Source organism: Mastigoproctus giganteus, chromosome 8 (assembly GCF_048544385.1).
Source record: "Mastigoproctus giganteus isolate SK-2022 chromosome 8, ASM4854438v1, whole genome shotgun sequence".
Lineage (NCBI taxonomy): Eukaryota > Metazoa > Arthropoda > Arachnida > Uropygi > Thelyphonidae > Mastigoproctus > Mastigoproctus giganteus.
This window is the reverse complement of record NC_143582.1, coordinates 168,631,690-168,646,011: the sequence shown is the minus strand read 5'-3', so window position 1 is coordinate 168,646,011 and position 14,322 is coordinate 168,631,690. Positions and strand designations below refer to the sequence as shown.

The following is a 14,322-nucleotide window of genomic DNA, read 5'->3' as shown; positions in this document are numbered from 1 at the left end:
CCGTTTTCTGGAACAACCTTCCTTCTTATGTATTTCCTGAAAATTACAGTCGACGGAAGTTCAAGACTAATGTCAACAAATATCTTCTTTTGTCTTCTCAACCTCCAAACCAGTGTTACCTAGCACCACAAGCCCCTACTAGACGTAGTTCCGACGCAACATTTAAATTTCAGGAACTTTTGGGTAGCACCTCATTCTTTGTGCAGTTAATGCAATCATTCCCATAACATACTTTCTTAGATCACAAAGGAATCCTATGGTAAATCTCACACTCCTGAACAAATATGGTTTTAGGAACATTTTTTGTTTTATCAAAAATACTTTGTTAAGATAATATAGAGATATATAATAAGATAACATAGAAAGTATGTAATATATGAAACACTTTATTATTTCTATATTATCAACACTTTAAGCAAATTGAATTTTAAAATTAAAAATGCTTATTCTGTTAGCAAGCTAAAATTTTTAGTAAGAAAATATACAAAATGAAATTGCAGAATAATAATTTTCTTTCCTTTTTTTGTTGTTTACAATTTAAGACGGAATGTGATGCATTTATTGCCCATTTAGGTCTCTGACTGATACTGAAGTTACTAATACATATTGGGTAGTGCTAAGGTGTTATTTTAATATGCAGTACACAATAAACTCATGAAGAGAGTAAAGTTTGCAATATGGCATCATTACTATAACATCTCCTATTGTGAAATCCTACACAAATTGCCTAGATTTGCACCTTTTAATAAGTAACACTTCTCAAGAAGAAGACTATTGTTACTATTTTTGCAGTTTGGTGCCACCACTCAGACAGCACTGTTTTGAGAATGTTCTGACTAAAGTGAGCAGGTAGGATTCCACAATATGAGATGCTGTAGTAAAAATTCTGTATTGCAAACCCCATTTGCTCTCTTCATGAGTTTACTGCATATTATGTATGCATATTAAAATGCTTACTGCATAACCCAATATGTATTAATAACTTTCTGCAGTGAGAAGGTGCATAATTTCACACCTATGGGCTCTCATATTTTGAAAATATGAGAGAGACCAATAGAGAGACCACTTCCAGGTTGTCTAGGTGCCTCCGTAGCCAGGTGGGCAGGAGCAGCAGTGCATAGCACACGCTTCTTGATTAGACCGTGGTTTGAGCCCGTGACCACCAAATACGGAGAATGTGGAAAGGACAGGGAATGACCACTGCATATCCCCAGAGCAATATGACCTTAGTTGCTAATGCTCCTAAAAACCAAATAACAAACAAACCAGGTTGTCTACTATTACAGTCACAGTGTGTACCAGCCCACTGAAGAGAGAATAGAAATTCTCAAAGCAGTGCTGTCTGGGTGGTGGCACTAAACCAACAATAAGTAACTAGTCTTTTGGGGAAGTGTTATGTATTCAAAAATGCAAGGCCAGCCATTGTAAGGGATTTTACAACATGAAAGTAATGTAATCTTCATTTGCTCTCTTCATGAGTTTACTGCATATTAAAATTATGCCTTAGTGCATTATCTGATATGTGTATGTAAGATAGAATCAAGAGGTTTAATCCTTTCTTTCTCTCCCCATTTGAAAGGGATCAAGTTTTTTACCTGCAGGAAAATGCACCAGAATGCCATTCCAGAAGTTGTAAACTGAAAAAATAAGAATTATTTATTATTACTAATATATGACACAGATAGTTGACCTCCTGCACGTCTTCTGTCTAGTAAAGAATATAATGAAAATATGCTTTTATTGTGGAAATGTTTATAACATTTTGGTTTCTTGTTGTAATTGATAATTAATAAGTGAATTAATAATATTCATTAAGTTTCTATAAAATTTATCCAATTCACAATACTGTGTATACTTTGAAATATGAAAACAGCCTTAAATTTGAGTACTTGGCACTATTATTAAAAAATTCACCGTGGGGGAGGGCCCTCAGACCCCTTTCCCCTTGGTGGAGTATTCCACAGCTATTGATCTTCACCATATTCCAGAAGCTTATTTTTTACAAAAAAAAGGTCCTTATCATCATTATTATATTTTGTTAATATTTTGCTAATTTTTTTGCATGTAAATATTTTTTAAGATGTAAACTTATTGCTAAGTAGAAAAAAATTGTGACAAATTTTATATGCAAATTTTATGTTGAATAAAACTGGTGTTGTATTGTATTATTATTATTATTGTCTTTTTTAGTTGAATAAATATTGTATTAAATAATAATAGGTTAATACTTAGCAAAAATAAATTTTATTTATCATTCAGTACAAAGAAATCATGGGTAAAAAAGCATACAATGTACAGTATACAAATGTTGAGACCACTGTTCCATCAGAAGAAAATAAAGACCTCATCAAAAAGTAGTAAAAGTTTCTTAAAGAAAATTGATGGTGAGTAAACTTTCTTTTAGTAGTAGTAGTAGATATTGAAGTTACCCCTCCCATAATACATGTTGAAATATTTTCTATAATTTACAAAAGGTGATATTCCATATCTTCATAAAGTGCACCCCTGCCATTTTAGTATAACATTGGCCATACAGTGCAGGAAACTAGGCTTTTGCTATACCAGTAAAAAACAAAACAAAAACTACTTAGATATTTCCTTCTTCATATAGGTACCTAATTTAGCTGCTTTGAATTTCTCCAAGAATTTCACCCAACCACTGTTCCATCTTGCTGGCTAAAGGAAAACTCATATAATCCAGTCTCTGATTCCCTCCCCCCCTTAGTTTGATTTATTGATCTATTTCATTTATTTGATCTGGTGTTACTTACTACTATAAATTTGACCTACATTTTATTATCTTCTGAGCCTTATAAACCTTAATTAGCTAGATCCCTCCTCCCAAGGTACCTAGTCACCATGCCTACATATCCGTAGGCACCTCCGTAGCCAGGTGGGAAGGAGCAGCAGTGCGTAGCACACGCTTCTTGTTATAGACCAGGGTTCGAGCCCGTCACCACCAAATACAGGATGCGGAAAGGTCAGGAATGACCACCGCATATTCACGGAGCAATATGGCCTTAGTTGCTAATGCTCCTAAAAAAAAACCCAAATAACCAAACCAAACCAGCTTACATACCCAAAGTCCCTCCCTGTGTGAGCACTGAAATTACTAACCTTACCCTTTTGCCAATCACACCAATTATGTTGCCCATCTGTGGATCTTTTCAAGAAACTTGATATCTCTTCTTCAGGTGCAGCTTTCATACCTGGACACACCAAAAATAGTCTCACAATTGCTTTATATAGTGGATACTCCTCTATCTCTAGATGCAGTTGTTCAATAAATCATTCTTAAATCACAATGGTTACAACTCCCCCCCCCCTTTCACACTACAGAGAACTTTATCTGCTTTGATCATAGTGCCCAAAATCCCTTTCTTTTCTATGGTGTGTAAATCAATCCCTCCAAGTATATTAAGGTATTTTGAGAATGCTACTTTCCCAAGTGAAAAACTATGCATTTTGCAGCATTAAAATGTAGCACCACTTATTGGACCACCCCAAAACCTATCTAAGTTGTTAAGGCACCAGTCATTAACTAATATTCCAGTCCTTATCATATTATGGAATATCAAGTCAGTATTATTTCACTGGTTTAATAACATTTGATGCATGAGAAAGTTAGAAGTCCAGCATGAAAAATTTGCATTTTGCAATTTATTTGCAAAATGAAAATAAATTGCAAAATTTATTTTCATTTTGATTTATATCATGATTTGTATATACAATGGATTCTGCTTATTAGAATTACATTGGGAAATTTTAAATTCATTAAATTATAAGAAAATTTTTTTTTCTGTAAAAATAAAATTAAAAAATGCTTGTTCATATTTTATTTACAGTAAATATAAAATTTATACATCATATACAGGAATTAATTTAAAAGTATGGTATTTCTAACACACCTAATACGACATATAAACACATATGGGAACAAACAGAATAGATACATTGGAAAACAGGCCTTGAGCTTCGGGTTGCATATCATACAATTTTCTAGCGACGACCAACTAACTGAGTTAAAATAAATTTATTGAAATAAAAAAATAATATATACATAAAATAAAAGTGTTAAAATACACAGTAACTTCAAGATGAAGTGCCTCTTCATCAGCTTAGTCAGTGAATGGTGTACTCCAGTATATATTATTGGTTACAACAGCAAAAGTCAGCCGAGCATGATCATGCATCACAAGTCTGGTATACAAATGTTGCGGCGTAATTCAATAGAACAGAATTACGTACATGTGATGATCGGCAAGGTTCATCGCACTGCAAAACAGTACATTCCATAATGGAATGTAAGTGCACTCTCCTAGTGCAGTTCATGGTACTATTACTGCTAGCTATAATCAGTGCCTCGAGCCATGAGCGTTGGCGGTAATCACATGAATAGTCGACAATTTCAATATCTCTTCAGGGATCAAGATTGTGCTGCTCAACCCAATAATCTTGCTAATTTTGAATGCTTGGCAACCGCAGAGCTTTCAAAATTAGCAGTTCGAAGAGCCACCTCTTGTTCAAAAACCCGATCTTTCAATCTTCTGCTGGACTCGCCTACATAACACCCCCCACAATCCAGACATCTAATGCAGTATACAGAACCACTCTGTAGGAGAGGAGGAACAGGTGTTTTCACCTTAGAAATGATACTGTAATTTCCTCCCCAGACATTGCACACATCATATATGATGGAGATGCAAAATCCTAACAAGACATTCTGATATGCCCAGATAATAGGGGATGTAGGCAGTAGAAATAAATTCATTGACATGAGGATGATTAGATTGTGCAACAAATTTGTGAGCTTGAAGCTCACATCTGTCTAGAACCTGAGATGGATAACTGTAATTTAAAAACTCCACCCTAATTTTGGAATTCTCCAATTGCCTGACACCAATTGAACTAGAGTGCATCCAAGTGCGGAAAAATAAAGTGCAAGCAGTGCCATGCAAATGACCAGGAGCAAGCACAGACCCATAATTGGTAAATTGGCCTGTGCACATTGGCTTCTTAAAATGGAAGTTACAAAACACAAACCCACGCATTGGACTAAAACATCCAAAAAAAGGAAGAGTATTATTAACCTCTAGTTCAATCGTAAACTGAATGACAGGGAACTGATATTGGCAGTCAAGATGGTGTACTCCAGTATTGCAGCAGTTGGTATGAGGTGTGCCTGTTTTGGCTTTGGTTTGAAAACTTTGGGAAACTGGATCAGTAGTGTTCATCAAGAATTGAAAAGGATCATCATGAATAAATCCAGGCTCATGCAGGAATTAAGAGGTTTGGTCTCTCCTCCTATATTTTCTACGGTGGTTCATTTTTTGTGTTCTCAAGCCATATGTGTGTGACTGAAGCATATCGTGCACTTCAGCAGAATAAATTTAACGCTTTATTACGAGAAGCATATACTGCTAGGAACACACACACATGACAGATAGCTCACAGTTTGTTTTGAATTTGAGTAGCTAATTATCTAATTATCTTTGCTCCTTAGATAATTACCTAATTATCTAAGGAGGAAAGTGATCTCTTAACCTTAAGCATGAAGTTTGCGGTCCTTCCTTGTAAACCTTCCATCACACATTTGGCTATGGTTGTTGAAGCATCTCTAAAAATCTACCTGAAGAGACTGCTAACATAATTCGCTTTAAAGCAGATTCTATTTTGTAACACATCTGGCCTATCAGTAACAACCTCAGATGATGTCAATGGTAAGTCTTTCTTCTTTGTGCAAAGACGACACTGTTGTAGCCTTGCCTGCAGATAAGGGACGGTGTACTGTTGTCCCGGACAAGTCCGAGTATATTCGTAATGCCCTCGCTCTATTGCAGGATCAAGAGGTTTATGAAACTGTGCAAGACTCCCCTGTGAAAATGTTGGAGAAGTTGGAATCTAAAGTTAATAAACTTGTGCATTCTTGGGTTTTAGCTAACGAGATTACTAAGAACGTTTACTGGAAGCTTCATGCGACAGGTTATTGACTCCCGCAGTTTTATGGGCTTCCAAAGATCCATAAACCTGATATTCCTTTGCAGCCCATTGTTTCTTGTTGTCATATACCTACGTATGAACTTTCTAAATATGTTGGCAAGTTATTAGCACCCCTTGTTGGGAAAACTGTTTACACTGTTTCCAGTAGTATGCATTTTTTGTGTATTATTAAAGATTTTATTATTTCTGAGAATGAGGTTATGGTCTCCTTTGATGTGATTTCTCTGCTCACTTCTGTTCCTGTACAACAGACTATTACCTGTGCGAGACGTCTTTCGAGCAGGGATACCACATTGGGAGACAGAACCTTGCTCTATACAGTTGATATTTGTACCGCTCTCAGTCTGTGTTTAACAGTGGGGGGGGGGGGCATGATCATGTTCAATGACTCTCTGTTTTGCCAAATACAGGGCACAGCTATGGGTGCCGTTGTTAGTCCTATCATGGCCAATATTGCCATGGAAGAACTTGAGAGTCAGATTTTCTTGAACTTCCCTGTTCCTATCACTCGCTGATGTGATTATGTTGACGATATCTTCACCATTGTCCCTCAGGGATCAGAATCTTGACTGCTGCATTATCTCAATTCCCTGGCACCTGTCATTCAGTTTACGATTGAACTAGAGGTTGATAATACTCTTATTTTTTTTGGATGTTTTAGTCCAACGCATGGGTTCGCATTTTGTAACTTCCATTTTTAGGAAGCCAAAGTGCACAGGCCAATTTACCAATTATGGGTCTGTGTTCGCCCCTGGTCATTTGCGTAGTACTGCTCGCACCTTATTTTCTCATGCTTGGATGCACTCTAGTTCGATTGGTGTCAGGCAATTGGAGATTTCCAAAATTAGGGTGGAGCTTTTAAATTGCAGTCACACATCTCACCTCAGTTTCTAGATAGATGTGAGCTTCAGGCTCACGAATTTGTTGCCCAATCTAATCCTCCTTGCGTCAATGATTTATTTCTACCACCTATGCCCCCTATTATCTGCCAGGGGCAAAGGTTGATAACGTTGTAGACCAGATATCATCTTTTAAGGGCACAAAAGGTGATATAGTTGTACACGTTGGCACTAACGATATCAAGAGTAGGAGACCGGCAGAATTGCTTAACAAGTACAGGTCACTGTTGAAAACAAGCTGTGAAATAGGGTTGAATTTGAAAGTGTCTGCAATTCTGCCCAGACACGATAGGAGGGAGTATATGATGAGAGCCTTGTCGATCAATTCGGCCCTGGAAAGATTGTGCAAGGCTCAAGGGGTAGAATTTTTTTCAGCCTGGACTGTACTTGTTAACAGGAGAGATTGCTTCTACAGGGATGGGATACACTTAAATAGAAAGGGCGCAAGAATATTTGCTGATGCTATCGAGGCAGTGTTACGTTGGTCGGAAAACTGCTAGCTTGGGGGGATACAAAGACGAATAGATTAACAGTAGCCACTCGCAGAGGTGAAAGTGATTCTTGCACTGCTTCTATTGGAATGAGTAGAAGCCTGAAAAACAAGATTCAGGATATTTCAGAGACTGCTGGGAGTCATTGCGGTACAAGTAAACACATGGGTTGTGTTAGGGTAGCTAAGAATAGAAATAGGTGCATGTATACTTGCATGTACACCAATGCTAGGAGTTTAGTAAATAAATTTGATGAATTTGAGGTATTGTTCAAAACATCAAAGGCAGATATTGTTGGGATATCAGAGACTTGGTGTCACACAGATATAAGGAAGGCAGAACTGGAATTTGGGGAGTACAACGTCTACAGAAAGGATAGACTGGATAGGAAGGGAGGAGGGGTTATGCTATTAGTTAAGAAATACATAAAATCTAAGGAAGTGAAGCCAGTGGACATTGCTGGACAGTGCAGTGTCGAGTCAGTTTGGTGTGACATAAGCATTGGGAGATCAAAATGGAGAGTAGGAGTGTGCTATAGGCCTAATGACTCTGATGAGTATAATAAGAAACTGTACAGGGAAATAGAGTGGGCCAGTAAATCAGAGAGTCTTATAATGGGAGATTTTAATTTCCCAGATATTGACTGGAATTTGGGGGCTGGTCACTCACACACTAGCAAGGCTTTTGTGGAGATATTGGATGATTGATTTTTACATCAGCATGTTCGGAAGGCAACTAGAGGGAGGAATACTCTTGATTTAATTATCAGCAGTGATTCTTCATGCATTAAGAATCTGCAGATAAATGAACCACTAGGTGGCAGTGATCACAGTGTGCTGAAGTGGGATTTACTCAAAGAGGTAACTACCATTAGGGGTAAAGGGAAGGGTTATTGCTTTCATAAAGGCGACTACGATGGACTGAGACAGTATTTAAATTCTATACAGTGGGACCAACTGATGATGTTACCAACAGCAAATGCAAAATGGGAAGCATTCAAAGAACTTATCTTGGAAGATACTAGGCTTTACATACCAACTAAGAAATATTGTTCAAGGTTTAGGCCTAAATGGATGTCAGATGAACTGATGAGGCATATGGCAGAGAAGAAACATGCATGGGATACATACAAATTAACACATGACACAGAAGCCTATGATAGATACAAGTTGATCTGTAACCAAGTTACAAAGGAGGTTAGGCAGGCGAAGGCAGATTACGAGAAATCCTTGGCAAGGGATGCAAAGAAAAACAGCAAAGAGTTCTTTACTTATGTAAACTCTAGAAGGAAGAGGATGAATCAGATTGGTCCACTTGATATCGATGGGTCAACTGTTGATGATCCTGCTCAGGTAGCTAACAAACTAAATGAATATTTGCATCGACATTCACACATGAGGAGTTATTCAGAAAGGGGAATGCCATAGATGAAGTAAACAATGGCAGTGAGCTAGATGATCTTGTAATAATTCAGAGTAAAGTGGAGGAGAAATTGTTGAAGATAAATACAAGAAATGCACCTGGGATGGATGGGATCTATCCAGTTATATTAAAGGAGGCAGCAAAGGAAGTAAGCAATCTGTTAGCCATAATTATGAGAGCTTCCTTGGACTCAGGGGAGGTACCCACAGACTGGAGATGTGCAAATGCAACCCCATTCACAAAGGAGGATCAAAGGCTGACACAAGTAATTATAGACCTGTCAGTTTAACTTCTGTTGCAGGAAAATTAATAGAAGCACTGGTTAAGAAGAACTGCAGGATCATCTTGACAAGAATTCAGTTATAGCTCAGACAGCATGGTTTTGTTAAGGGGAAGTCTTGCCTGACCAGTTTGATTGGATACTATGATGCAGTCACAAAGGAACTGGATGCAGGGTACTGTGCAACAGTATCAAAGTCTTTTGATACTGTTGCACATGGAAGACTGCTGCACAAATTGGAGCAGTGTGACATTGGAGGCAAATTGCTGCTGTGTATAAAGGGGTGGCTGAGCGGGAGAAGACAGAGAGTGGTAATCAATGGACACTGCTCGTCGTGGACTAATGTTAGTGGAGTCTCTCAGGGCGCAGTGTTGGGTCCATTATTGTTTTCTGTATTCATAAATGATATTGATGATGGTATCAAGCTTAATGTCGAAGTTTGCAGACGATACAAAGGTAGGCAGGGTTGTCAAGGACACTACTGACACTATGCTGCTGCAACAGGATCTGGAAAGGTTGAGCAGATGGGTTGAGAGGTGGCAAATGAAGTTTAACATTGACAAATGTAAAGTACTACACATGGGAAACAGCAACCCCAGAGCAACGTATCAACTCTGTGGTACTACACTGACAGTGGTAGAGAATGAAAGGGACCTGGGGGTGGTTGTGCAGGCAGATATGAAGTTCTCTGAGCAGTGCAGACGGGCTGCAAGAGTAGCTCATGGTGTATTGTCAATGATATATAGGAATTTTTCTAGCAGGGATAAGGAGGTGATTATTCCCTTGTATAAGGCAATGGTCAGGCCACACCTAGAGTACTGTATACAGGTCTGGAGGCCTCATTTCAAGAAGGATGTAGAGCTGCTGGAATGAGTACAGAGAAGGGCAACAAGATTAGTGAATGGAACAAAGGGGTGCTCTTACGAAGAAAGGCTTAAGTTTTGCAAATTACAGTGTCTGGAGACTAGGCACCAGCGAGGTGATCTGATAGAGGTGTATAAAGCATTGAATGGTTTGAGCATGCTCAATGCTGATGGGATTCTTCCTCTTGCTCAGAATAATCACCTGAGAGGGCATAAATTCAAATTGAGGAAAGACAGATGTAGGATAGACGTGTGGAAATTTGCCTTTAGCCAACGAGTGGTTGGTTGGTGGAACAGACTTCCATCCCTTGTCATGGAAGTTGATAGCCTAAATAAGTTTAAGGCTCAGCTGGACAGGTATTTTGAACGAACAGAGGGGTGAAGTGGATGTGGTTTTTTTTTTTTGTTTTTTTGGCTGATGCTGCATAAGCTTGCTTTCTTGCATCAAATGCCTCTACTAATGCTAATGCTAATGCTAATCTGGTGTATCGGAACATCTTGTTAGGTTTTGCGTTGCCGTCATGTATGATGTGTGCAACTTCCATTGAGAAAATGCAGCCTATCATTTCTAAGGTGAAAACACCTGTTCTTCCTCTCCTACGGAGTGGTTCTGTATACCGCATTATGTGTCCAGATTGTGGGGGGTGTTATGTAGGTGAGTCTGGTAGAAGATTAAAAGATCGGGTTTCTAAACTGAACATGAGGTGGCTCTTCGATCGCTAATTTTGAACACTCCGCAGTTGCCAAGCATTATTGGGTTGAGCAACACAATCTTGATCCCTGAAGAGATATTGAAATCATTGACAATACACATGATTACCGCCAGCACTCATGGCTTGAGACACTGTGCATAGCTAGCAGTAATAGTACCATGAATCACACTAGGGGAGTGCACTTGCACCCCATTATGGAATGTACTGTTTAGCAGTGCGATGAGCATTGGCAATCATCGCGTGTATGCAATTCTGTTCTACTGACACCAGACTCATGATACATGATCATGCTCAGCTGACTTTTGCTGTTGTAACCAACAATATATACTGGAGTACACCATTCACTGACTAAGCTGATGAAGAGGCACTTCATCTCAAAAGCTACTGTGCATTTTAACGCTTTTATCATATTGTATTTTAACACTTTTATCTTATTGTATTTTAACACTTTTATTTTATTTTATTTTATATATCTCTGTTTTAGTATTTTATGTATATATTATTTATTTATTTCAATAAATTTATTTTAACTCAGTTGTCAGGCATCACAAGAAAATTGTGAGAATAGATACAGGTGCAGAAGAAAATTGAGAAACTGCTGCATTAGCCTCTATAATTCTCTAGCTATTATGGTTATTTTGCATGTGGACTATGAACCCTCTGTCCAAAAGTACAAAATAGTTTAAATTTTATTTAAGTTTATACATTTAAAGTTTTTAATAAAACAATTATTTTGAGCTGTGAAAGTAAAACCAAAGAAAGAATTTAAGTGTAGCATAAAAACATGAATTATGAATGATGCATTATCTCATCCATATTCTGTGTAAGATATTGCACATTTTTTCATAACTGTTATTAACTTGTATTATTTTATTATATGTGTGTTTGTAAAATAATAAGAGGAGTTTGCTCAATATAGTATGTAGAACACTTCCGTATAATACTCTCCAGAAATTAAAACGAAAAAATCGAAAAACTTACATTGGAGTAACAAATAATTAAAAACCAATTTAACACAATTAAAATCAATTAAACACAATTAATAATCCATTTAATGCAGTTAAAAATCAATTTAACGCAATTAAAAATATTAAAAAGAATCTAACAAAAATATTCAAAATGATTTTCCTTCCTGTAGCTGACAACGCTTTTTGACCATATGTCGTGATCACAGGAATGAAAATTACCGAATAGGGTTGAACATGAAACCTTAAATTCATTCCTGTGATCACGACATATGGTCGAAAAGTGTTGTCAGCTTCAGGAAGGAAAATCGTTTTGAATATTTTCGTTAGATTCTTTTTAATATTTTTAATTGCGTTAAATTGATTTTTAATTGTGTTAAATGAATTTTTAATGTTGTTTAATTGATTTTAATTGTGTTAAATTGGTTTTTAATTATTTGTTACTCTAATGTAAGTTTTTCAATTTTTTCGTTTTAATTTCTGGAGAGTATCATGCGAAAGTGTTCTGTGTACTATATTGAGGTAAACTCCTCTTATTATTTTACAAATATTTATATCAACGTAGAACATATTGAGTATTACAGCTCTGATTCACACTATCTAATTATATGTGTGTATATGCAGTTCTTGGCAGGTTATGTAAAATTCTACTCACCACCCAAAAAAGGTGTTTTTTTTTTTATGACATAAAGCCCTAATAAGAATAAGATGAACAGTAATAACAGCATTAGTTGTTGATAATATAGATACTCGTATCATACATTTGTAATTTTTGCTACTTGAATGGTCCTTTACACAACACATTTTATTTAAAAAATGCCACTTGTCAATAGCTCATTCTGGTTGGAAGAAATCAATTGTTTGTCCATTAATTGATACTGTCATGAGGCTCTCTAAACTACTGTAATGTGGATCTCATTGGATTTAATTAAATTCATGATGCTAAAACTCCTTTTGCATGATGCTGTTGAAGTTTAGAATATCCTCTTGTTTCAAATGCTTACATAATACTTTAACTTCAACCTTTCATTAAGAATAGCTTCCGTTGCATTTTCAAGCAAAACTTTAGATATCAAATGATGAAAATGGCAAGTGAGCATCTTAATTTCATAATCAGCATAATTTCTTAAATCAGCCAGATGGCCACAAAACAGTATTGAATACAGAGCAGGCACCAGATACTTTACAGCGATTATTGTCCAAAAATCTGTCATTCAAAAAGCTTTTATATCTGATTTAATTAATTTAATTCTGTCCTGTTGATATTCCAGATAATTCAACTTTTTTGAAATTTTCCAGACATAGATGTGTTATCAAGAAAAGATTTTTCTACCTCTCCTAATATTTGTTTCAATTTCTCCCAAGAATATATTGCACCTTCCACATGCAATTTTACATGGCTTAGTAGAAGATTATCTCACTGAAAAATTAGGGCACATTTTTAAAAATCAGAAGGAAATCCAGTAAGAAGTGTACTATTAGTAAGAACCTAAAATTTTTGAGCACCTTCAGAAATCCCTTGCAGTGGTTATATTCAACTATTTCTTGATTGTACAATAGATTTCATATGGACAACACATGAGCTGCAGTCAGCAAGAACTGATGTAAGAGCTCCAGTTTTACTGGCAACCCATCAAACTTGATTTAATATATTCGATTTTTGAAATTTTCGCAAAGATTTATCAAAATTTTGAAGTTTTTTTGGAGAACTTCCATAACATTTAAAAAGGCCAATAAGAATCTTCTATTTCAAAATGTAAGGAGCATCTTTCACAGAATTCAACACACAGTTGTAATTTATGAGCTATACAGTGCACAGAAATCAAATGTTTCACTTCATTTTTCATTGTGCTGCAAGTCCATTAACACTGCCTAACATGCTTGCAACTCCATCTACCCCTAATTCTACCAACTGCTCAGTGTCTCTCCAGTGTAGTCCAAATTTACAGAATCCTTCTTGAACTGCATCAAAATATCCTTCTCCAGTAGCATTATTTTAATTTAACTATGCTTACAAATGTTTCCTTTACATTGCCTCCCTTACAATATTTCATATACATTGTCATTTGCTAGGTTGTAGATTTGTCAATAGAACCATCAATTAATATACAAAAAACTGACTCCTTTTTACTTCAGTGATAATGTTATTTCTTATTTTTTCAGCAGTAAATTGTAGAAATTCTGCGCACCATTTATTGTTGCCCTATTGCATTAGAACATTACTGCCCAGCTTGCATGCATAATTTAACAGCTCTTCATGTTGCTGAATGGTTTATTTATTATTTTTAGCAGTCTAATAAGCTGTATTTAAAATAACATTCATCTGTTGAAACATTTCACTTTCCATCTTTTTTAAACGTTTTTAAACATTTTTAAACTTTTTTAAACATTTCAATAGACTGTGATTGATTCAGAAGACAACTTCCCCCCCCTCAGTTCTCCCCTGAGCCACAGCACTTCCCCTAGTTTGAGCCTTTTGCTTTGCTGCTCTGGTCTGAGTCATGTTTTCTATTCAAGTTCAGTAAAATTCCAATACAAAATATAACTCTAAACCTATATCCCAATGCAGTTATAATTTTATATATATGTATTTCGGTATTGAGTATTATCTCCGAGTTACGTTATACGACTTGCTTATCCCCTGTCAACTTATATGTATTAATTTATGATGTTACGTTTGTAATAACTA

General features: G+C 36.4%; 1 protein-coding gene across 1 annotated transcript in view; it reads left to right on the top strand.

Annotated features, from left to right (window-relative positions):
- LOC150081998 (lysosome membrane protein 2-like) overlaps nt 1-14,322 on the top strand; it is a 283,555-nt gene that overhangs the window by 246,112 nt on the left and 23,121 nt on the right. Inside the window, exon 13 of the mRNA XM_090379893.1 lies at nt 2,260-2,384. Within this exon, the coding sequence (XP_090236019.1) occupies nt 2,260-2,358 (99 nt within the window). The 3' untranslated portion in view covers nt 2,359-2,384. The remainder of the gene's footprint in view (nt 1-2,259; nt 2,385-14,322) is intronic.